At 37.9% G+C, this 24,003-nt stretch overlaps 3 protein-coding genes across 3 annotated transcripts; 1 reads left to right on the plus strand and 2 right to left on the minus strand.

The window, feature by feature from the left end:
* Positions 1-232: 232 nt before the first annotated feature.
* Positions 233-868, minus strand: LOC122640665. The gene is made up of 2 exons (XM_043833893.1): positions 800-868; positions 233-738 (listed from the first exon to the last, which is right to left on the minus strand). The coding sequence occupies exon 2, from the start codon at positions 722-724 to the stop codon at positions 278-280; it is 447 nt and encodes a 148-aa protein (XP_043689828.1). The 5' UTR covers positions 725-738; positions 800-868; the 3' UTR covers positions 233-277.
* Positions 869-7,941: 7,073 nt separating this feature from the next.
* Positions 7,942-12,498, minus strand: LOC122639479. The gene is made up of 5 exons (XM_043832348.1): positions 12,090-12,498; positions 11,284-11,496; positions 10,583-10,731; positions 10,395-10,463; positions 7,942-9,766 (listed from the first exon to the last, which is right to left on the minus strand). The coding sequence occupies exons 1-5, from the start codon at positions 12,282-12,284 to the stop codon at positions 8,107-8,109; spliced, it is 2,286 nt and encodes a 761-aa protein (XP_043688283.1). The 5' UTR covers positions 12,285-12,498; the 3' UTR covers positions 7,942-8,106.
* Positions 12,499-17,051: 4,553 nt separating this feature from the next.
* On the plus strand, positions 17,052-23,637 carry LOC122640975 (histidine biosynthesis bifunctional protein hisIE, chloroplastic-like). Its single transcript, XM_043834280.1, has 6 exons — positions 17,052-17,067; positions 17,525-17,795; positions 20,781-21,026; positions 21,108-21,203; positions 21,396-21,547; positions 23,313-23,637. Exons 2-6 carry the CDS (start codon positions 17,634-17,636, stop codon positions 23,515-23,517), a joined length of 861 nt encoding a protein of 286 aa, XP_043690215.1. The 5' UTR covers positions 17,052-17,067; positions 17,525-17,633; the 3' UTR covers positions 23,518-23,637.
* The last annotated feature ends 366 nt before the right edge of the window (positions 23,638-24,003 follow it).

Here is a 24,003-nt window from a genome sequence, read left to right on the forward strand (position 1 = left end):
AATAATAATAATAAAAGAGAAAAAACTAGTCAATGAAATTGCATTGTGGATTCATCCAAACAGGCCTATATTTTTGTGATATCTCATTCCATTACCGCTCACATTTATTTTCTACTTTTTCACCAAACATCTATCAGTTTATGTCATTGAATAATAATTAAAACATAAAATAAATTATCTATCCACATTCTACATACAACCATCACTTTCTCACAGACATTGAGTTAATGTGTATTAAATCACTCATTCCAACTCTTCCTAATTCCAAGTTCAAGATTCAACTAGATCCCCCATTAACACCCTCAGATGATTCAGCTTCTTTGTTAAGATCACATAAAAAAACCTTCCCTGTATCTCCTTTCTTCAATCCTTCCTCAGAAACAAAAAGTGGAGCCAAATCAAGAAACGGTCTTGGCCTCTTCAAACCTCTCTTCAATCTATTCTCCTCATGTTTTCCTTCATCACCAAGTCCACTTATGGGATGATCCACAGTGGAAGTGGAAGTGGAAGTGGAAGTGGAACCTCTCTTTGGAGGTAAATTGAAGTCTTCCGGCTCAAATGAAGGCTGCCATACACTGAAATTGTTCTTTAGTGGTTTCTCTGATCCTTGATTCTTCTCGTTAAGCAATTGTAAACTATGTGCTCTGTCGACTAAGGCGAAAAAAGCACGGATCTCCGGCGACTTGGAGCTCGTTTCAGAAACACTGCTGTCCTTAAGCTCCATATCATCCTTGTTATCCTCCTTACCCATCTTGTGAAGAGGCATAGCCATGAATCTACACTAAAAAGAACAAGTTCTTAATTCACATAGACTAATCTAATAAAACCCATCAAACAAAACACAGCAAAAATCACTAAAACAACAACAATTGCAGAAGAAGGAAACAAAAAAATCATATAAAGCTGATGAGAAGTGGAGAGAGTTGGATCACCTTAGAACCATGGATTCTTTAAGTGCTCCATATTCATGGCTTATTAGTAATCTCGGCAAGTGGGTTGTTATGGAATTGAATTATGACCTCTTATGGACCACAGAAGCATCGTATGAAGCATCTTAGAGCTCTCTCTCTCTTTCACTTTTTTGTGATGCAATGGAAGCTAATTCTGAAAGTCATCACTAAGATAAAAGGTCTTCACGTTCATGGAAAGTTTTAAGACGCGTAAAGGTCTGATCATCACTATTTGTAAGTAGGAGAGGAGAGAGAGAGAGAGCCGCCTTGCTCTTGTTCTATTGTTAGTCTTTCACTTTTCCACGAGCTTAGGTCCGTGATACTTTCGCGGAATCGAAATCCTTTATTTCCGCCTGCTCGGTATTGTCATGTGTGCCCCATATACAAGTAAGACGGAAAATTGAAAGACCGTAGAGGATCAGAATTGAAAGACCAAAATGCCCTTCGAGCTTTCTAAAATGGTCTCACTCATAATCAATCAATGATAGAAGATGATAGAATATGTTAGAAGATGCGGGTAAGCTGTAATAAGCTTTGGCCATATTGCCCCTTGTGTCGTTAGTCAACGTGCATTGAATGCCAATTTGGATTATTTTAGAGGCAGAAATTTGGTTTCTTCTGTCCTCTATCCTCTTGATGGAGTCTGTCAAACAACAAGGGAAACCATATGGTTGATGCATTGAGTGTGTTCATACGAATGACGATTCTAGACACAAATGCAAATATATGAGTATACATTTTGTAGAAAGCCTTATCTTTAGCCTTAAGTTATGAAAAGAAGTGATGTCAAAGGGTATTTTAAGAAGTTTAATTCTATTTTCTTCTTGGGCGGAATGAACACTAACTAATTTTGGGATGAAGTAAATCTTTTCAAAATCTGTATTTATGGATGTAAAATAAATTTTAAATATACTTATCTTATAATTATTTTTCTTATCTCATGAATTTAAGAAATTTCTCTAAGAATATATAGGGTTTAGAAAGGATTTTTTCTAAAACTAAGGAGAGAGGGATGGCATGGCTTGCTAACTCTAGAAGAAATCAATGTTACCACTTACCATTATAAAACTAGGAAGAAAAAAAAAAGATGAGTTTTTGGGAAAGAGAACGTTAATCGGTCGTGTAGCCCCTGAACCAGAGTGGTAGCCAATTAAAATGCACACATAGGCATTGGTTTGGATGCGACTTCCAATTTCATTGGGAGCAGACACAGGAAATACGCTAACCACACTACCAGCTGTTAGCATTCTTATTCCCTATTTATTTATTTGGTTTAATTATGCGTAATTTGATATGATTTCTATTTCGGAAATTCTGTGGTTTTATTTTTGCACCTTATTTCAGTGAAATAGAAATCAAGTGGAATATAAATTTTGGAATAATTGAGGAGTTGTTTTAGAATTTCTATTTCATTTGATTCAACTCTTGCTCTTTAACGAGCACATGGTTAATTTGCTGAAAAAAGTAATAATTTCATCTTAAAAATAAAACATCACCCCTCTTCTTCTCCTAATGGTCTCACACTTGGGCCGATTTGAAAAGGGGAATAGAAGGTGTTTCGACTTAATGTGACCTTGGGCATTAAAAATGTGGTTACAAATTTGTAAAGTCTCCCATGTGATGAATGGTCTTAATTGGCGATGTTATCTCCCTGTATGATTCAAGTAATAGTAGTAGGTAGTAAGTAATGTAACAAGTGATTCTCTTGGGCCCTTTTCATAATGGGTCTTACGCAAACATACAAAAAACATTTGTTTTCAGCAATAATCCCAAATTGAATGACGAATTATGGAATAAAAAATTTCTTCAAAAATTAATGAAATGAGAGATCATGTGATACAATGCAACTGTGGGGTCTGATAAATATCAGACTCCAAGGTCCTTCTAGCATTGCGCCTCAAGACTCAAGAGAGATATTTTGGTAGGTCTTATTGACATTTCTCACGGAAAATATTAGGTAAAATATTTGAGGACATATTTGTGAGAAAAATCCAGCCCAAAAAAGAAAGACCAGTTAATTTTCCTATTGGTTCAATTTTTGATAGTCCAAACTCCTAAGTAAAATCAAAGTTATAGTCCGTTTTTTTGAGAGAATGTTCTCTGTGCAGGCTGCTGCGCTCAAGCATATGGGCCTATTAGGAGAGTAAAATAGTAATTGCATCCAATCCCATGTACCTGGACGCAGCCTGCACAGAGAACAGTGCCCAATTTTTTTTCAGAAGAACCATGAAACATGCAGGAAGTCAATTATGAGCAAAATTGTTGTTTAGTTTTATTGATTTCTTTTCTTTATAGGAAAAACTTCAGGGAAAAAGTTCTCAGTTCAGGAGTGCGACGTACATCAGCACTCCCATGAGTTTATCTCTCTCCTCCCCATATAAAAAGACATTTTTGTCCCTTTTATTTTGAGAAGGAGAGAGATAACGGACAGAGAACTACTTCTCAGAACGTTATTATTAGTCTTTGGCCCAGTTGTGGAGCAAAGGACTGACACCGACAAACAAAACCGATAGACCAAAAACAATAATTAAATCTAGGGTTCCATAACGGATAAGTTTAGGATTTTGTTTCTGTCATGTGACCACCCAGTTAAGACAAAACCTGGCCTTGGCCATGAATACGTCATGCCATATACATAATCACGTGGCGTTTGCAGTGAGAACTGACTGGTGTGATTAGTGAAGATGCCTGGAAAGTGCTTAACCAGAAAGAAAAAAAAAAAAAAAAAAAAAAAACGGATCCTTAGAAAATGGAAACTGGGCCAAGGTCGTCATTTTGCACCTCCATGTAAAAGAATGATACGGTCTTGTCCGAGCACCGCTGTTCGGACAGGAGGGAAAAAAAAATTCTAGGTTGGTCACGAAAAAGAGTTAACAAAATCTTGAAATCTGAGAAATATTGATGGAATATACCTTCACCACTTGGGTGGGGAAAGGTAAAAAAGGGATGCTCAATGCCTCAGTGGCATGTATTATTCTCGCCTAACTTAGTCACCATGTTCCCAATTTTCATTAGTGTTGCTTGAATTACTGATTTTGGCATCAGAGAGCTAATCTTCAAGCCATCTTCGATCTATTTTTCTTACCCAATTCTTAGCATATGGTATAATGATGGTTGTCCAATGAGTTTTCATCATTTTTGTTAATGGCTATTATTGCATTTGAATGGGACTTTGGAAATAGTCAAATTATTTGGGACTCAACATAGGACAAAGTTTTCTTCCACCAAGAAAGGACAACGGTTCACCACCCATAAAAATACCTTCCCCACACCTGTTACAAATGGGGATCATGAGGATCGTCTCCAGGGAGCAGGGAATGCCCAGGGCGCTGCCAACCTCTGGGCTGTGCCACACACATCCCTAGGTGTGCATTGAGATGTGTGCGGCACAGCTTCGCCGTTGGATGCCCCCTGACAGAACCCTGGGCGCACACCTCCCTAGAGACGAGCTCAATTCTACAAATGAAGTCCCATTATCATTCACCATGGGTGGTGGGAAACTCAATCCTTCAAAATGTATTGGGTAGGGAAACTCAATCCTTCAACATGTATTGGGCAAATAATTATACTATAAATAAAGCGAGTGAAGAGTTCACCCCATTGCACAAAACTTTATCTTTAAGGTTATGTTTGGATGCCTAAAAAAGAAAAAAATAATAAGACAAAATCATGATTGGCTAAGTTTAGCATTGATGATTTGATCTTGTGAATTTTGGACTCTGTGAAGGATGAATGTCATCATTCCTCGGATCTTTGTCTCCTCTAGTTCCCTGTCCGACCCAGTTACCCCAATACCTGTAATAAGGGATGGCATAATGACCACCCTACCCCTGCTTGAGTGGGGTCCACCCCCCCTCCCCCCCCCCCCCCCCCCCTTATTATATGCATTGGGAAATTGGGCCTGGTAGGGGACTGGAGGAGATAATTTTCCTCATTGCCTCCCACCTCAAGTCAAAATTACGTTTCCCAACCTAGCCAGAGAGTCTGATCTCATGGCTGAAGAGATCCTCTTTTCACTATAGATATAGAACAATATTATCAACGGTTGAAGAATTCGCTAAAGATCAAGAATTTTGAAGTAGACTAGGGATCACTTTGAGAAATCGTCTAATCTTGTCGATACACTTGAGATCAGGACCTACTTCTTTATCTAATGGTCTTGTGGCCCTAGTAATTATTCCCATCCAATAATTTTAATTAAGGCCAGGTCTACAATAACACTTGTTAGGAACAAAACCCTGAAAAAAACTTAGATAAAATAACTTCGTTATGAACCAGCAAATTATAAAATCCAAAAGGGAAAATAAATATACATTTTGATTTTTTTGTTTTTTTTTTGTTTTTTTTTGGGTAAACAGATAAACATGTTGATTATCCAATAAGAAATCTAAATGAAATGACATAGCTCCTTTTAAGGATCTCACAAGCAATGGGTGCTCACTCAAACTGGACAGGTGTATCATAATTCATATTTTGAACTTCTCGTATTTCCTTGTTTGTGTCACCTTACGATCTTCAAATCTCTAGGATTAAAATAACCAACTATAAAGTCCAACTCTAAGTGAGATGCTAACCATCTAATATACATTCTAGAATGCCCCTCGAGCTTACTTCAATAATTATCAAAATGCCCATAAACATGAGATAAGGACTAAAATACAAACCTGTCCTTTTCTATAAAACAAATCATAACAATCGTTTTGCAAAAAGAGAAAATAAATAATATTTTATATTAATAAATAAAAACAATTTCTTGTAGAACTCTTTGACATTAAATCTTTTTCAAACTGACAATTTGTAGATACACATACAATTTCATAATTGTCAAGTCAATTGCAATGAAACATTAGTCACTAAGATCAATACTCAATGTACATGAGGTCTTTTTATGGAAGGAATTCACAAATCTTACATGCACTAACAATCAATGTTTAAAATCTCGTTTTGTTTCAGTGTTTCGATCTGACTGAAAATTTTGAGATACCAAAATTTGACCAAAATTTTGTCGAAATATGGTATTTTTTCTATGAGTTTTGCTTGGTCATTTGTGGGTGTAAAATGTCAAAATGAATGAGATTTTCGAAATTTCCGAAATGATATGATCGGAATTACCGAGATTTTTGAAATTTTCGAAATGAGATAACCGAAATTTCACCAAAATTTTTAAAATACTACATTTTTTCAATTCAATGTTGCATTTCATTTCAATTCGACCGAAATATTCAAAATTTCGACCGAAACAAAATGAGATTTTGAACTATGCTAACAATCAAGAGACTAGTCCTTACTCCTCATGTCTCCCATAGTTTGAGCTATGTTGATTTACACCCTTGAACCCCATCACAACCCAACAATGCACACATAAGCATGTAGTATATCATGATAAGTGTGATGAAGCAGAAGACTACCAGATGATCATCCACAAAATCAGTCCACTAATTCAATAGACCAAAAATCATGCTACCAATCAAGTGCATAAACTGATAAAAGAGGGGATTAATTAAAGTGCATTTTACTTCATTACACTAGGTAAAAACATGAAATATATAGTCAATAAGAAAACCTATAAAAAAACTAAAAATAGACAAGAATGAGATAATATAGCCTTTAATTATGATGCATTGGGAGTAATCAATTAATGAGCTACTTCTTTCTCATCTTTTTCATGGTTTATCTAAATGAGATTCCATTGGTGAAAGATGGATTGGATCTTACATATCATTTATTATTTTATTTTTTTTTTGGGATTTGGGATCTTTTATATATATCTTATTTTTTAGGGGGGATAGGGAGGGGGAAGGTACCAGCCAAAAGACTCGAACTCGAGACCTCCTGGTGAACATGGGCATGAAGCGCACCATAGCTCACCAACTGCACTAGGCAGCTATTCTTACATATCATTTTAATTGATAGTAGTGATGATCTTACTTCTTTCTCCTCTTTTTCATGGTTTATCTAAGTGATAACAAGCAAAGTTGGAATAATTCATTTAGGGGAGAGGGATGGGTATGCTAGCGGTATACCATAAGCTAGCACCCTATGTGTCTATCTCTCTCTTCATCCCTATGAAGTGACTCCCTTACCCCTCAAAAGGAGGAAGAGAGAGAGAGATACATAGGGTGCTAGCTTACAAAATACCACTACCATACCCAGTCTTTTCCCTTTCATTTAGTTTCCGGTTTTGCTTTAATCTGTATCAGACTTTCCTTTGTTGATGGCTTTCTCTCCATGGTCAATGACGGCGATCTAAATGGTCCAATCAGAGTCTTTCCGATCGCCGTCTACTTCCAGGGAAATGGTCAGTAGTCGGAGTGAACTAGAATCAAATTACCCAATCCAATGGTCCAGATGAGGGTGTAAGTTTGGTCTGGCGAGCCAAAGTCTGCCTGTAGCCCTCCCAAAAATATAAAAATGAAAAAAAAAAAAAAAAAAAAAAAACAGGATCAAGCCCAGCCTGCCCTGAGCCCAGCAAGGCCCGGGCCTGGCTGAGATACCCCAGCCTGACCTCGGGCCAGGTCAAGCCTGGGCTGAGACCAGACCTGGTTTTTCAAAACCCAGCCAGCCCATCCAGGCCTGGTTGCACCCTTATATCGGATTGGGCTGATTGATCGGATCCTCACCTGGCTATGTGCCATCCTAGAAGAAAGTTTTCGCCTTTTTGGACATGAACCCGGTTGGCCAGCATTCTTTTGACCGGTCAGGGCTGCAACTTGGAGCCAGGCTTTAAGCCTATCTTCAAGAAATTTATGATCAATGCATAGTCTGAATTTAGCCTTGGGAAGGTTTAGACATTGAGTTGCCTAGTCCAGAGGCAATGCTTGTTTTCAACATAGCTCTCTCCTAATTGCAATCACAGCTGTGGGTGATACAATAAATTGATAGCCCAATATTTTTCATATAGCAGATGTATGATACAACCTTCTTTATTATGGTAAACTGAATAAATGATATACAAAAACTTCATGCACATATGACACTCATGAACAACCAATGAAACAGAATACATGTAGACCTCTAACTACTAAACCAGAACCAAGATTACAGAACTAGAATCAAATAGGAATACTAAGGATGTAGAACATCAATTTTGTTTTGTACAAATATGCCTGTTTTCTCTATACACATATAGGTTTCCAGTCAGAAATACAGATTAAATTCAAGTTCTTGGGCTATCTGGAGTGATGTTTCTGAAAACCTGAAGCCTGTTATTTGTCCACTTTGCCTTTGAAATATTCCAACAAGCAGAGTCACTTCCCCTTGCTTGTACAAAATTACGATCATTAAAAGTCAAGCCCTTTTTCGGCGATGCAGAACAGTAGTTGTCTGCTGAGTCCCACTTGCGCTGAGAAATTGGATTCCTAACCTCACCCTTGCTCCTCGAATATCCTTCTTTCAGATCAACTGCTTGAAGCTTCTGTCTTAAATTCTCAGCATAGTTCTGAGGAGGTAACTGCAATAGTGGGCGTGTTTCAGTGACGGAACAAGGAGGAATGGTGCCACTGGTGATGTTGGAGTTCAAATTTTCATCATGAAAGGATTCTCCATAATTACATTCGTTGATCCATTTTGTAGAGGTTTGAAAAGAAACTGATGAGTCTTGGGACAGTGTTGTCTCTCTATTGGTCATAAATTCCATTTTTGAAGTTGAGAGTGCTTCTTCTGCTTCTTCTTCTTCTTCAACCATATCAGCCCAACTCTTCTCACTCTTGAAGATAGAGTAAGCTCTAGTTGGCTTTGGAGTGCCTGTAATAATGGATACTGAAAGATTATCCGCTACATAACAGTTATTCCTTCCAACATTTTTGCCTTCAATGCATTCGACTGCAGTTTCAGACCTATGATCCCCATCCCCACTATTGGATTTAAGCTTTTGTGGAGGTGTTGCATGGGCTTTTTCAATTGGTACTGATTGTTCAATCAATAGTTTAGTATTTGGACTTCCGTCTGTCACTGTACAACACTCTGCTCCACATGATCTTTTCTTGTCGCCTCTAATGGGATATTTTGAACTACATATTGCTCCTGTCCATTTAGGCTTCAAATCTCCGTGGTCAGAAACTGTGAGATCAAATACTTTGACATTTTTATCTGTGCAATTGTTTGCAGAATCTTCTTTGATACCCCTCTCACTACTGCATCTTCCATCCTGAGAGCAAGGTAGGCCAGAAATGCTCTCCAGCTCCCTAGGTGAATAAACTCCTTTGTTCCATTTATCAACATACAAAGGCCTCTCATAAGACTGCTGATCATGCCTTGGTTGGAAAGAGACGGGTTGTGAAGTTCCATGAGTATTTGTCCTATTCTGTGCAGAAATTCCTTCAAACTCTGTCTCATCACCCCATCTTCTCTTCTCAAAGCCAGAGATACCAACTTCATTCTTGAACAGATTTCGGGAACATGATATTTTCTTCTGCTTTTCAATAGAACTATTCGAATTGACCTGTGAAGACACCAATTCTTGGTTGTTCTCATCTTCCCACTTTCTACAGCCCAAGAAGTCACAACCTTGATTCTGATCATTGAAGAATAAAGCCAATGCTTTTGAATTTTTGTTAATGGGAGTTAAAGATCTGTGGGTGTCTTTAATCTCCTCTGTATTCTTAACTGTGCCCAGAATTGATTGTGACTCAAGCTCAACCAGTATCTCTGAGGCACGATCAAATGATTTAATGTAGGAGTCTCCTACTTCTCGATCTTTGGTAGAAGGTGCTATTTCCTGTAGCAGAGACTTGGCTTCTTTTATCTCCCCTCTCAGCATCAAGCAGACAGCAAGGTTGCATTGCTTGTTCTTATCTGGTTCTATAGAGAGGGCTTTCCTGCATGAAAAACATTTTAACAAATAAATTAATGGGTTGAGCTAGAATTCTTATATTCCATCATCAGTATTGAAACTCTAGCTACTATACTATATTGACATCCTAATCAGCTACTATGCAACTGATCAAAAGAGATCCAATTCAATGTCATCAAAAATTTTTGATGATGTGCCTAATTCTTCTATTCAAACTTAAAGTAAGATTTCTGGGAGATTCCAGCAGTGCTACCATGTACCGATTGCATACCCTATAGTATCTCCATTACAATCTGTATGGCTGAAAACTTGCCACTTGAACTGGACTCTGAAGCTTGAAGCAAGACATACTAAAATATACTGTAAATGTGGTGAGAATATTGCAATTTAAAAAACCAATTCAGAAGAAACATTTATACCTACTCTGGGATTTGGGGTCAATAAGGGCAAAGAAAATGCAATAAGACAATCTCCTGCCTCATTAATGCATGCAAGTTTGAATATGTGTATGGAAACAAGAACAATATTTCAATACTTCCAAAAGACCAAACAATGGTTTTAGGCTGTACTGATGATCATTTTTCTAATGTACTTTGTAACACAATTCAAATTTGTAATAGGGAAGAAAAATATAATCCCATAAATGAGTTTACCTATAAATTTCTTCGGCAGTTTGGTAGTTGTTCTGTTGCATGTAAGCCCAGGCCAAATTCCCCAATAATCTGCTTTAGTAAAGGGTATAAGAAATTAAGAGCACGTAAGGGGAAAAAAATAATGCTACTGATATGAACAATGAGAAAGTTAATAATAATGAGGATAGAGAAGGCTAGCTTCTATTCACCTTGATTTCTCTTGGGCAATGGTTACATGAAGCTTCCTCCCTTGAGACCTGGCTATCTTTGTCCTCTTCCCACCGAATGCTGTACCTTCTTCAACAAGCTTCAGCTTGTGTTGAAGCAACTGAATTTGTTCTTCGAATCTACCACACCTCTGCAAAAATGTCAATGTACATAAACACTTCCACTGATTTCAACGAATGAATGAGGAAAGATACACATCTCAACACTACATGTCAAATGATACTTTCAAATACCATTGTCATCTCTTTACTATTTTTGTGGGAATCTGGAGAAGCTAATCCACATCCAAATCTCTTGAGTGGAAATAGAAAGCATAAATCATTTGCTTAGCAATAGAGAGCAGGCATACACTTGTAATTTAAAAAATAAATAGAAAGGAATCATGATTCACTAATATATGTCATACCCTCAACACTATGCAGAGAGCAAAGTCACTTAAGGGACAGACGAATAAGTGCATGGAAATAATTCAACATGTTCATTCAAGTTTCTGTCAACAGAAGAAATATATTTCAATCTATGATTTAATTATCACACTATAGAACACAAACACACACTTTTAAAGGTACAGAACTAAAACCACTTGAATGTCTAGAACTTGCAGAATGTGATTACATTAGGGAGGAAAAAAAATAGTGAAATTCAGGCAGCTATAATTAAGATGTCAGAGGATGGAATCTACCTTGTAGAGATCAATAAGGATGTTATCAAGAGATTCCTGAGTTTGAAACGGGCAAAGATGACGGAATGATCTGATTGCCTCGATGGCCTCGTCAGCTCTATTCAATTGTTTCATCACAATTGCCATATCTTTCAAGGCACTATCAACTCGATCACCAGAATTTATTGAAGACCAGAATAAGGAGATAGCCCTGCTAGGATCCTTTTCTATCAACTGTAACCAGGAAAGAATGCCAAAGGAAAATCTTAAAACAAGAACTAGGTTGTCCTGCTATTATTTAAATTAATAAATAAAACATAACTTTCTCCAAAATCTAAGAACTATCACTAGTGGAGAAACAATCAAAAACACAGATTAATCACCAAAACTAGCAAAGAAATCTACATAAGTACCAAGAAACAATCTGAGGAAACCAAAAATTAACAATAACAGAGAAAGAAAAAAGTCACAAACAATTTGAATCAACAATCACAAAATCTAACATACATCTAAAACCAGCTATCGCAATCCAAGGGAGAATAAACACGTGAAAGAAATTTAGTTTCAAAACAATTAGACACCAATTTGAAAACGTTAAATTAGAACAGTTCAAAACCCACAATACCAGATTGGAATTTCAAAACCAGCACAATTCTTCAATCCAAACCCAGAAAAGAAATCGAAAACCATCAAAGTGATAACCTATTCGGGGTTTGGAGATGGGGCAGGCATAAAGCAATCGACGAAGATAACCCAATTCAGAAATAAAAGCAATGACTATGCAGCACACAGTAAAAAAGAAAAGAAAGAGAAAGAAACCGTTTCACCTGAACATGTTTGGCCTTCACATAAGGAGAATCTCCGGCGGGCACCTTGTGAATGACATGAAAAGAATCAGCTCTAACAGGAGGTGACGATCGCTTCTTCTCTGTTGTTGGCATCGGAGAACAGGGTGACGAATTCCATGTCCGAGGAGGCGTGGAGAACTCTTTCGTAGGAAATTTCTTGACACAATTGGACATTTTCAGTAACAAACCAAACTTATTCTGCTAATTCACTTCTTGAACTTCGTTGACGAGCCCTTTTGCCAGAAAATTCGATAGTTGCAGAGAGCAGACTTGTCCAGGAAGAGACAACAGAAATGTGAGTGAGAAGAGAGAAACGGAGAAGGAATACGAGAGTGAATTGTGAGTTATGGGTTGAAATCAGAGAAAGGTAGCGAAAAAGTAAAAGAAACAATGAAAGAGAATTAGCCGTTTTTATAAAGTAGCCGTTGGGTTAGGGACAGGGAAAAGAAGTTCATGGTAACAGCTTTCTTTTGCACGTACGAGTTGCACGGGGCAAAGGTCAAATTCTTTTACAGATGGGCCGTCGACAAAGGTTTTGACCCATTATGGTTCAACCGGCTGATCAAAATGCTAACTTGGACCGGACCTTGGGCTAAGGCCTCAAGAGAGTCATTTTTTTCCCTTCTTATTAGGGGTGTCAATCGGTCAGTTCGGGCCGGTTTGGTGTGGGAATGATGAAACCGAAAACAAACCAATACAGAAAGTTTGGTTTCAGCTTGATTTAGTTTTGAGTTTACATCGGTTTCTTGAATCGATTTGTTATCGGGTCGGTTTCAGTTTTGGCCCGGTTTGGGTTCGCTTTACCATACACATCTATACAAAACTATAGAAAAAAATATGATTTTTAATGGGTTTTGGGTTGATCGGTTTGGTTTCTGTTTTGGTACGGGTTTTGAGCCGGTTTCGATTTGGTTTTGGTATCTCCGTTTTTTCGTTTCAGTTTGGTTCCGTTTTGGGGTAGTATTTCCCCAAACCAAAACCAGCCCAATAAGACTTCGGTTTGGTTCGACTTTGACACCCGTACTTCTTATTTTATTAATATCTTCCTCTCCTTCTCCAACTTTGAAAGAATTGAAGCAATGGTTGATAAAGCAAATAAGAGAAAAAGGGGTTCATATTGAAGACAACGAACAAAATTTCTAGGATTATGTTTAGTTGTAGAACACGGCAAACCCTCATACAAATTACCCAATCAAGGTGCGTTTCGCATGATTTAGGCACAAACACTGAGCCAATGAAAACTCAGATTGACTTGAATCTGATCTGGTCATTTCTTAAACCTGGGTGAATCTTCATGACTCCTGACTTGATTTCATGTTTTTTTCACTCCACTTGTTTGCTTTGCACAAGTCAAAATTAGACCAGACTAAATCGGTCAGATGGTTTTTTTTTTTTTTTGGTAAGGATTTTGACTCATTTCAATTTCTTTCATAACCGAAATATGGCAGTGAAATTTTGGTCAATTTCGCAAATTACAATCCTTTTCAACACTACAATTTCGATAGTCATTTCGTTTCAATTTCAATTAGAAATGAAATCTTTTACTAAAATTTTGATAATTCAACCGAAATTTTGAATCATGACCTTAGGTCACAATCAGAGAAAGCAAGAAGAAACTCCCCTTCAGCAATGCCTTCTTTTTAAGAATTTTGTGTTATATAGTCCAAATACAATTTTATACTTAAGAAAACCATACGTTTCTAATTACTTTAGAGTAGAATTAATCTGGTACCAAATTTTGGTATTCCAAAGCTTGCTTAACGAAAATACCAAGAATCCAAGAATTGGCTTGAAGTCCAATTCTTGATTTTGGGTCCAATTCTATAATTTCTTAGGCTATGTTTTTGTCTTCATTAGAATCAAAATAGCGTTTGGAATGCTATTTTTGGATCAAATTCTAGGATTTGGAGCTATATTTGGTCCAACTGAAGTGGTAAAATAGCAATTGCATGACATTTGGCTTAAAGATTAGTGAGTCTAAAGTACGTCTTCATCTCCTACAGTCCATAGTTTTCATAAGTTGAATGAACCCATTGAAACTCTGGTCAGGACTACAGTTGTTAGGAGAAACCTTATCAGTCCTAGCATCCAACAATCATCATAGATGCAAGCTTGTGTATTCTAACTTTTACATATGTTGTTGTTGGAATCTGAATCGTTACGCCGAGGGGAGACCTATGCATTATAGACCAAGAACTGAGCAAGAGAAAGGGACAAAGTGGACTCCAACGTAAACTCTCTGATGCTTGAGTCAGAACTCTGAACACTAGTAGTATGAGTTGAGAATTGAAAATTGAAAATTGAAAGAGCACTAGCGTGTGAGCAATTGATTGTGAATGTGGTTAGTTGTATGTTTTACCTCGTACCTTACCTTCCTATTTATAGGAATGGCGGTTGTTGGAGTCCGAATCCTAGTTGGAGTCGAAAAATGAAAGTTTCTTTATGGGTCCTTCCTTTTAAGGCGGTGGAGAGTCCAAGATACGAAGAATCGTGCTAGCTGTATTCTAGCTTTCCACTTTGGTTCCACCACATGTTGACTACTCATTGGTAGGGTTATTTTTATGCATATCAAATAGATAGCTAATTCCTAAAATAGACCATATATAAAATTTAACGGGCATCTAACCAAAATGTAGTGGTGTCAAAAAAACCCGGCCAGCCCGAGTCCACCCAAACCTGACCTGAGCCCGAACAAGGTTGGGCTGGGCCTAGGGTTAAGCAAGGGTCGAGCTTGGATTTATATTTGTATGGCCCTGGAAGGATCAGGCCGGGCTTGAGTTGAGGCCTCGACCCTAGCAGGGCCAGCCCGACCCTATATTACATAATATATATTTATAAAGCATGTATGTAATGTGCTTTGATTCAATGGTGAAGGTTGCTTTATTGTATCCAAGTGGTCTTTTGTTTTTTTATAGCCTAGGCTTTATTAAGTGGGCTCTAACTGAGCTTTGTTAGTTTCAGAACTCAATGGGCCAAGATATTCAAGATCAATCTGGGCTGGGCCCGGCTTGGGAAAACCCTGCCAGGGTTGGGCTGGGTTGAGGGTATGCTTGGCCCTGGTAGGGCCAGGCTGGGCTTGGGTTTAAGTTAAGGCTCATAGAGTTGGGCTAGGGTTTAGGGCAAACCCAACCCAGCCCGACCCATTCACACCCTTATTAAAACCAATTACTGATCTCGGATACTGATGGATGAGGACTGCCTTGCCTCTGTCTCAAATTACTTTGTTTTACCATTCCCCTATGTAAATCACAAATTTCTATTGTATTATTCTTCCCTTTTAAGTGCAAGGATCTATTGGTTTCCTCTTAGAAGGAAACGGGACAAAAACAACTAAGGATTATATTTCTACAAATAATAGATTTTCCTGCAATGCTATATAAAAAGTGTAAATATGCAATAAATTAATTCAACTAGTTCAGCTCTCGGGATCAATGTATCAAGTCTTGGTTCCTGATTTCATGTCAACCATTTTGGCATTACTTCAAATCATAATTTCATTTCAATTTCTATAAATTAAAAAATACCCATCCTATTTCTAATTCCAAATTGAACAAAAGAGGGATGCAAGGCTAAAAAAAAATAGGTAAAAAAAAAAAAAACTGTTTAAACCAGCTTAGTTACTATCAGATTTATCCTTAGTTAAATGAAATTTCTAGTAAGATCTTCATTATTAGGTGTCATTTTAGGAATGTTTATCACCTACGTTCCCCTGCCCGGTATGGTTCCCTAGTGCCTCTAATAAAAGGGGGGTGGACCTCACCTGGGCAATGTGTTCGGTTAGGGGTTGGAATGGTCATTTCAGCCCCCCTATGAGAGGAACTGCACAACCGTACTAGTCAACGAACCTCAAGGGATAAAGGTCCTCATTTTAGAGGGTTGAATGGCTATGCATTTCCACGTTCGAATAATAGGAACCCAAGTTGGTATTGTGTTAGTACCTCAAAATAGTGTAAAAAAAACAAAATGTCGAACCCAATGCACGAGGCTCCAAACGGTTGCTTTCCTATGTAACAATAACCGGAAGAGCCTTGATTCAAGAGTAATATGTTTGATTATATCGCTGATCCTCATTTAATTGGGGTTGCAACCATGGTTTCAAAAATTGAAGAATCGGCTGATTCAATTCGATTTTGGTCAATTAATGCCAAGAAACCCTAGAGCCGTTGAGTTTTCAGATCTGACTACTAATTCGAGGGTTATTGGGATCAGTTCCACTCAATTCTGATCCACAATATCGGATTTGGTAGGGACTAGTTCAATCCTGATTCAGGGAATCCGTCCAAAAGCTAATCGGATGCGGATGTGGATATAGCATTATCCGAGCCGAATCTGATCCATTTACATCCCTAAAGGCAAGTATCATGAGGATGGAACAAATTGATTATCTACATGATGTATCAAAAATAGAAGAATCGGCTAATTCAATTCGATTCTGGTTGATTCATGCCAAGAAACCCTAGAGCAGTTGAGTTTTCAGATCTGAGTATTGATTCGAGGGTTATTGGGATCAGTTCCACTTGATTTTGATCCACAATATTAGATTTGGTAGGGACTAGTTCAATCCCTGATTCAGGGAATCCGTCAGAAAGCTAATCGGATATCCAAGCCGAATCCGATCCGTTTACATCCCTAAAGGCAAGTATCATGAGGATGGAACAAATTGATTATCTACATGATCAATTCGATCAGACACTCGCCATCTATTTTCATTGTTCAACTCTTAACGCTCCAAAATATAGTTCCACGTGGCTAAAAACTGCCCGTGCAGGAATGGGGACACGGTCCGTGCAGGAAACCCACCAAAAGGAAATGGAGACCGTGTCCTGTCACCTGTGTCTCCTCTTCCTCTCTGCCCATTCAACCCTACCCCTTAGCGGAAGAAGCCGCTCAAAGTCGATGGTGAAGGGAGTCGGTTGTCGAGACTCGAGAGTTGGGGCTAACGCACAAGAGGTTGCAGGTTACAATTCTCTCTCTCTCTCTCTCTTCTGTGAGTGTGTGTGATTCCTGTAAGTGCGATTGGAGGAGGGATTTTTGTTTGCTCATCCCTTGTTCGATTATTTGTCTGGGAAACGCATTACAGTAACATGTCTCAATCTCCACCAAACTGGATGATTTTAATGATTTCGCTGTATATCCCTTTCTCTCTCTATCTGCCCACGATTAGCTTTGCGCCGAAAGGTCCTGCATGTGCATCACCAATCAATTCTCATTCTTCTATATCAGAATGAATATAGAGATACTTGTGTACCGATTAGTTCTTACTTCTGATTCTTTGATTTAGCTCAAATTTGTGTAGTGTAATTCATTGAGGGTCTAATTGATTTAGCTCTGGTCTGTTTAGTTCTTCTTCTGACATTCACTTTTTGTAATCCTGGATTTTTCTGAGTAATCAGTGGTTGTATTTGTAAAACCAGGTATAACTGCCCTTCATTAGTTTGATGGCTGGATTACTTTTTGAAACTATGTTCTGAAGATGAACAAAGACTGACAGAGATTGCGGCTAAGTTTTCTGTAGTGTCCTTAATGGCAATCTCTTACTGTCCCTCATCCCTGAGATATACAGCAAAGGAACATGTTATATCATTCCCTTATGTCAACTTCAGAGAAAATAGCAAGAAGAGGAACTGTTGTTTAGTCTATGCTTCTACTCCAAAGTTAGAAAAAGACCTTCTCTCGGAGTCAAAGGTACTCCTACCTAGAAATTCTATTGTCATTTGGTTTATTTGGTGAGGATTTTAGTGTTCCGTTATTTGATATCTTTTATTGGTCGAAGTCTTTCTTTTTATTTTCTGTAACTCAGAATATTGAATCTATATCTCGTGCTTTTACATTCTTGGACATTCTTGCTTTTGAAGTAGGGATTTGTTCTCAGTTCTAGAATAAGAACTTTTGTTCTGTTTGTGATTCTATGAGAAGGGTTCTTATTTTGTTGAACGTTGAAAATTTAAGTGCATCTATTCTCTTCTAGGATCCATGCAGCCTATCCCCATTAAGTTGACATAAGGCTGAGATGTTGTTGTTGTTGTATTGAAAATTTAATTGAATCTTAGGCATTCTTCAAACAAGTGAACATAGAACTCTTAATCAAGGAGGAAACATAATGCTGTTGGTCTCTACCAAAATTATACATAAATAATTCCCTTGCTGCTGTAAGACTTGAACTATTCAGGGTTTCTATGATTGATGAGGTGCATATTATTTTCAATCTTTACTTCCCCTTTTCACGGTCCCCATATAAATAATCACCTACTCTGTAAACTAAAACAATTCATTTGGTTTGATGTTACCATAATTTCAACTGTATTTGTTTAGTCGCCTGAGAATAAGAATTATGGAAATCAATGAATTATTCCATTTTTTTGAGCAATTATATTATTTGATAAGTATGACTATTTTTACTTAGATCTTCTACATGTTGTTCCTTGATTGATGTTTTCCTTAATACCTTTTCTTCCAACCACTCCCCCCCCCCCCCTACCCCAAAAAAAAAATCATAATTAATTCAGTAAATATCATCCCCCTCTCCTCTAAGTTTCCTTAATATCAACCCAGTACCTAAGTTTTGAAAAATATCATCCCCCTCCCCTACTTTATAAAGTTACTATCAACCGTCCCCTAACCGTTAAAAAACATCATTAATTGATGACGTAGACGAGTCCAATTTGTTTAAAACCCCAAATTACCCTTAATCTTCTACACCAAAAAAAAAAAACCCTTAATCTTTTTTAATATCGTTTTTCCCTGAAAATCAAAGCCCATTTTCATCGTTCTTCTTCTTCTTCTCTTCTTCTGAAGCTGAAGCTGAAACTGAAAAAAAAAATTTGACTATAGAATGCCCCCTAAGATCGTGGCGAATCATGTTTATGTTTGATCTTCTGTTTTAGCCATTGTTTCCCTCTTTTAGTTGGTAAAATAGCAGTAAATCAATTAAATTTATCTATTGTAGCAAGATCTGCAATTTATTGAATCAGAAACTCCAAATTGAAGTCATTGATTTGAGTGGAAACAAAGAATGGACAAATACCAAAATCGATTTCTCAAATCTCTTTTCTTCAACACCTTGATCTGACCTCCAACGATTTTAGTGGCATTCTATTGTTGTGATTCCATCATCGATCGCCTTCTGGTCAGGGGTTCTGCCTCGCATAGGAGCTAAGAAGTATTCAGAGATGATAGGTGTAATAGCAGGGGTGTATTGCTGCGATTCCACTTCAAACCATACCCTTACCATGGCTTCTTCCTTCAAATTTCCCCCTTTCAATCCCGGCAAATCCTCACTTGATCCTTGTATTTCTTCGACAAGTACACCGTTATCGCTCTAGATTCGAATAGTTTTAGATCTCCGTCTTCCAGTACCGGAATCACACCGAATGGCTGCAACAATTATCAAGACCAGATCACCACCAGCACCACCACTACCAACTTCTGAAGCAAGTTGCCCAGATGAACCAAAATTCAAGTTCCTACATTTGGATTCTCTAATGTTGCAACTCCACATGATTTGGTCAACACATAACCCTGTTGAAAGGCCAGATAAAAAATTCATATGAAAACAGAATTCCCCCTTTTAAATCAGTGGCGAATCATGTTTATGTTTGATCTTCTGTTTTAGCCATTGTTTCCCTCTTTTAGTTGGTAAAATAGCAGTAAATCAATTAAATTTATCTATTGTAGACTATAGAAATCCCCAGTCAATCGTTTTTTTTTTTTTTTTTATAGGGCAGGTTCTGTAAACAAAGAAGAAGAAATAATCAAGAAAGCAAGGTTTTTCACAAGATTTTTCTATTGGGTTCGGTGAGTGGGTTCCAGAAATGGGAGAAGAGAGTGGGTTTCAAAAAATTGGAAAAGGAGATGGGTTCGGCTGGGTTGAGATTTTAGAAAACAAAAAAAGTATATATATCAGTTAGAGATGGAGTAGAAGGTGGGTTTTGGTTGGGGAAGAAGGAGAATGCGAGTGAAGAGATGGAGCTCGTGGTGGTGGTGGTGGTGGAAGAGGATCGGAGGCGGAGGTTTTTACCGTTGATGAGCTCCATGTAAGGGAGAAAAATTGCAGATTTACCACTGCCGCAACTGCCTTGAGGTTTTCGCCTGTGGAGGCCGTTGGGGTTGCAGAGGAGGAAGAAGAAGAAGAGGGGGGGTGATTTTGTCTTTTCAATTTTTTTTAACAGCATTAGTCAGTTAGGGTACGGTTGATAGTAACTTTATAAAGTAGGGGAGGGGGATGATATTTTTCAAAACTTGGGTATTGGATTGATATTAAGGAAACTTAGAGGGGAGGGGGATGATATTTACTCTAATTAATTTCATAGTAGCAGGGAAGCTTGGTAGGGCTTCTTGCTCCTTTCTTGCACTATTCTTGCTTTTTGGCTTTGCTTGTTGCTCTATTAACTATTATTTCCTCTGTTAAAACTGTTAAATAATGATCTTTTTCCCCCTACTTGATCTCATTTTTCCAGTTTCAAGATAGATCATCAACTAAGTTGGCCATGTGAGTTTGTTTACCAGTGAAGTGGTCTGAATTTATGCATAAGCAAGCCTGAGTCACACCTAGCCCTTCTTTCTTTGTTTCAAAACTTTAAATCTTTTATAAATTTCATCTTCTATGCTTTAACTGATTTGCTTACATAATAATGGGATGTACTTTTTCATTTTTTAATGTGAATATTTTAGGTGGGGGTATTGTTGGACACTGTCAAGTGGGATCATAAAGGTCTGGCGGTGGCAATCGCTCAAAATGTAGACACAGGAGCTGTCTTGATGCAAGGCTTTGCAAACAGGGAAGCACTAGCTACAACCATTTCATCACGAAAGGCCACTTTCTATAGCCGTTCCCGATCGTCCTTGTGGACAAAGGGAGAGACATCCATGAATTTCATAAACGTTCATGACATCTTTCTTGATTGCGATCGTGATTCTGTATGTTTTCTAAGACTAGGAGCTTACAAGAGCTTCCTTTGGCAAAATCTGATCCAAAGCTAACTCAGGATTTTGTGTCAGATAATATATCTTGGGAAGCCTGATGGCCCAACATGCCACACAGGTTCAGATACATGCTATTATACTTCAGTGTTTGATTTCTTGAAAGGTTCACAGGTATGCAATCTTCTCCTCCTGTACTGTGATTTCTTTCGAGAAGGCATGTGTGCATTTATTGGGCCTTTTGAAGTATTGATCTTCTTTTTGTGTAACTTTTGTTTTGTTTTTGATTGTGATGTTCTTATTACATTAGTGCAAGTGGGGATAGAATAGAGCTAATCAGGTTTCTTAATGGTTTGCTTGTGGCAGGATTTGAAAGATAGGCTTCTGTTGACAACTTTAAACTCATTGGAGTCTACAATCTCCACACGCAAAGCAGAAATAGGAGCAGCTGAAAATGGGAAGCCATCATGGACCAAGCGGCTGTTGTGTGACAAGAAGTTGCTCTGCTCTAAAATTCGGTACAAAACTTAATTGCTGCAGCAGATTGTTAGATTTTTCTATTTCCGAGTTGCATTTCTACCTTGCATGTATTTTTCTTTTTATGAAAAAAAATATATATTACTTAAATAACTGGGAAATTTACATAATGAAGTTTAGGAGGAAATACTGTTTTTCCTAAAACTGCTTTCAGAGCAAAGAGCTCAACATAGATAGAAGGTTATCATCATCAAAGAAGTTTGAAGTAGCAATAAGAAGTTAATCAAATTGCTCAATCCCTCTGCGTACACAAAGTTTCCTTGGAACTTATTACCTTCATGTCTATAACTAGCGGATCTTACTACAAACTTTTATTCTGTTTTTAAATATACATTGCTCAACTATGTTGCTGGTAGTGCTACTTGTGTAGGTTTTGGACCAATTGATTCTAAACTCAAGTTGGAACTGAGTCTAATTCAGTTAATCATACCAACCTGGGGTGGGTTCACTAGTTTGGTATAATTACAAACTTACAATATCCTATGAGGGGAATGACAATCTATTCACATCCTGCTGGAGAGAACCTGGTAGGATACCACCATACCCTTTCGAACATGCACCTACTATTAGGCCCGTAAACAGATCGGATTCGGCTCGGATACGGATTGGAGGTAATCGGATTCGGATATTTCTTGGTCGAATTCGGATACCTCTAAACGGATTCGGATGGATTCGGATGCGGATCGAATTCGGATTTTCGACCATCCGTTTACACCTCTGCCTTGTGTAACCCGAACCTTCCTCCCCCTAGTGGATACAATTCACTCTCAATCCATAGTTTTAGATCATGATTCTCTTTTCCTCATATTCTAGAACTTGTTGAATCTTCAAAAACCCTCAAGATCATTATTTACTTAATTTTTTATAATTAAGTATTCGGATTCGGAATTTTATCGGAGTATTCGGATTTTTTTTCCGGATATCTCTAAACGAATTTGGATGCTCCGAAACGGATACGGATGCGGATCGAATTCAGATTTTCGGTTATCCATTTACAGCCCTACCTACTCTGTGTAATATAACATTTTTCTTTGTTTGCTCAGTTTGGTTGGTTGGGCTGAGTCAGTTTGCTGAAGGCCTCAAAACAAATTCCAAATCAAGGATAGGGCAGGCTCAATCAGGTTGAGTTTAAGCCCCAAATTCTTATTCCGAGGTTTTAGATGATCCTAAATGTGCCTGCAATTTCGTCCATCATTTTGTTTCAGATGTGGGAAGAGTATAACTGCTCCAGAACAAATTCTACTGAGAAACAGGATCCAGTTGAGGAGGCTGGAAAAGAAACATATCCATGACAAATGTGTGTGTCCCAAAAAATCAGTTCTAAAACTCTAGAAGGTACATCAAAGGAATTTGGTTAATATTCGGTATTTATAAAAATATCTGAATATTCCGTTGGTCTTTGATTTTTTTTTCTTATCTAGTCCACCATGGCCTTGATCAGAACTTTCCTATTGGATGCATATGATTTTACAATCATTAATTCTGGCCCTTGAAGAAATGTTAAGATTGACCCAACATATTATTGGTCTAGTTACTCCTAGTGCTTGCTTCAATGCTATAACAAACACCCCAGGTGAGGTTGGATGAGTAGGGATAAAGACCCACTCATTTAGAAGACATTTCTAACAAATTGAGTACCTCTACGCAGCACAAGTTTATCAATGCTGCACCGGAGACATTTTCAAACAGAATGCCCATTTAGTTATGTACATGCTTATGTGAAATCTAATGTGAAACCTTATGCAGGGAAGAGGCAGATGAGTTATGCAGAACGTTAGAGGAGAATGAGGATAAGTACCACGCAGCTTCAGAGATGGCAGATGTGCTTTATCATGCCATGGTACTACTTTCAGCTAAAGATGTAAGGATGGAAGAGGTTCTTGAACTCCTTAGGCACAGATTCTCTCAATCAGGCATCGAGGAAAAGAGCAGTAGGAAATCAGATCATTGAACAAAGAACCTGAGCATGCTATGGAGAGCTTCTGATCAGTTTTGTAGGTCATCACTCCTAATGAGAGGAGAGGAGAATGCGCTCTAATACTCATGGCTTATCGTACACTAAACATCGACTATTTTGCATGACTTCTCTTTTTTGGTTGATTTTGCATGATTTTGTTACATCAGTTTTCAATGGAAGAATAATTTCTTAACCTCCTATGGTTGTATTCATTTCATCCAATCTATTATTGTTTTTTAGTTATAACGCCATGTACAAGTATCTCACTTGTACAGTGGGCCCCACCGTGCACACATGGGCACTGCTGCGCCGCACAATGAGCACAACAGCGCCCCCGGGACTGGGGGCGATAAAGATCCGAGGATTATCATATTGTGATCTAGAAAAGAACAATGAGATTATCATAACTTGAACAATTTACAAAAGCTCAAGATAGACTTAAGGTCGTAGCAAAAGCTATAGACCTCGATCAGTGACAAT

Source organism: Telopea speciosissima, chromosome 9 (genome assembly GCF_018873765.1).
Source record: "Telopea speciosissima isolate NSW1024214 ecotype Mountain lineage chromosome 9, Tspe_v1, whole genome shotgun sequence".
Lineage (NCBI taxonomy): Eukaryota > Viridiplantae > Streptophyta > Magnoliopsida > Proteales > Proteaceae > Telopea > Telopea speciosissima.

Coding starts and splice junctions, on each gene's coding strand:
- LOC122640665 (XM_043833893.1), bottom strand. CDS start 724: ATGGAGCTTAAGGACAGCAGTGTTTCTGAAACGAGCTCCAAGTCGCCG.
- LOC122639479 (XM_043832348.1), bottom strand. CDS start 12,284: ATGTCCAATTGTGTCAAGAAATTTCCTACGAAAGAGTTCTCCACGCCT. Junction 11,497..12,089: donor TGAAGGCCAAACATGTTCAG/GTGAAACGGTTT, acceptor TCCTGGTTACAG/TTGATAGAAAAGGATCCTAG. Junction 9,767..10,394: donor ACTGCCGAAGAAATTTATAG/GTAAACTCATTT, acceptor TTTTTCATGCAG/GAAAGCCCTCTCTATAGAAC.
- LOC122640975 (XM_043834280.1), top strand. CDS start 17,634: ATGGCAATCTCTTACTGTCCCTCATCCCTGAGATATACAGCAAAGGAA. Junction 21,204..21,395: donor ATTTCTTGAAAGGTTCACAG/GTATGCAATCTT, acceptor TGCTTGTGGCAG/GATTTGAAAGATAGGCTTCT. Junction 21,548..23,312: donor TTGCTCTGCTCTAAAATTCG/GTACAAAACTTA, acceptor AACCTTATGCAG/GGAAGAGGCAGATGAGTTAT.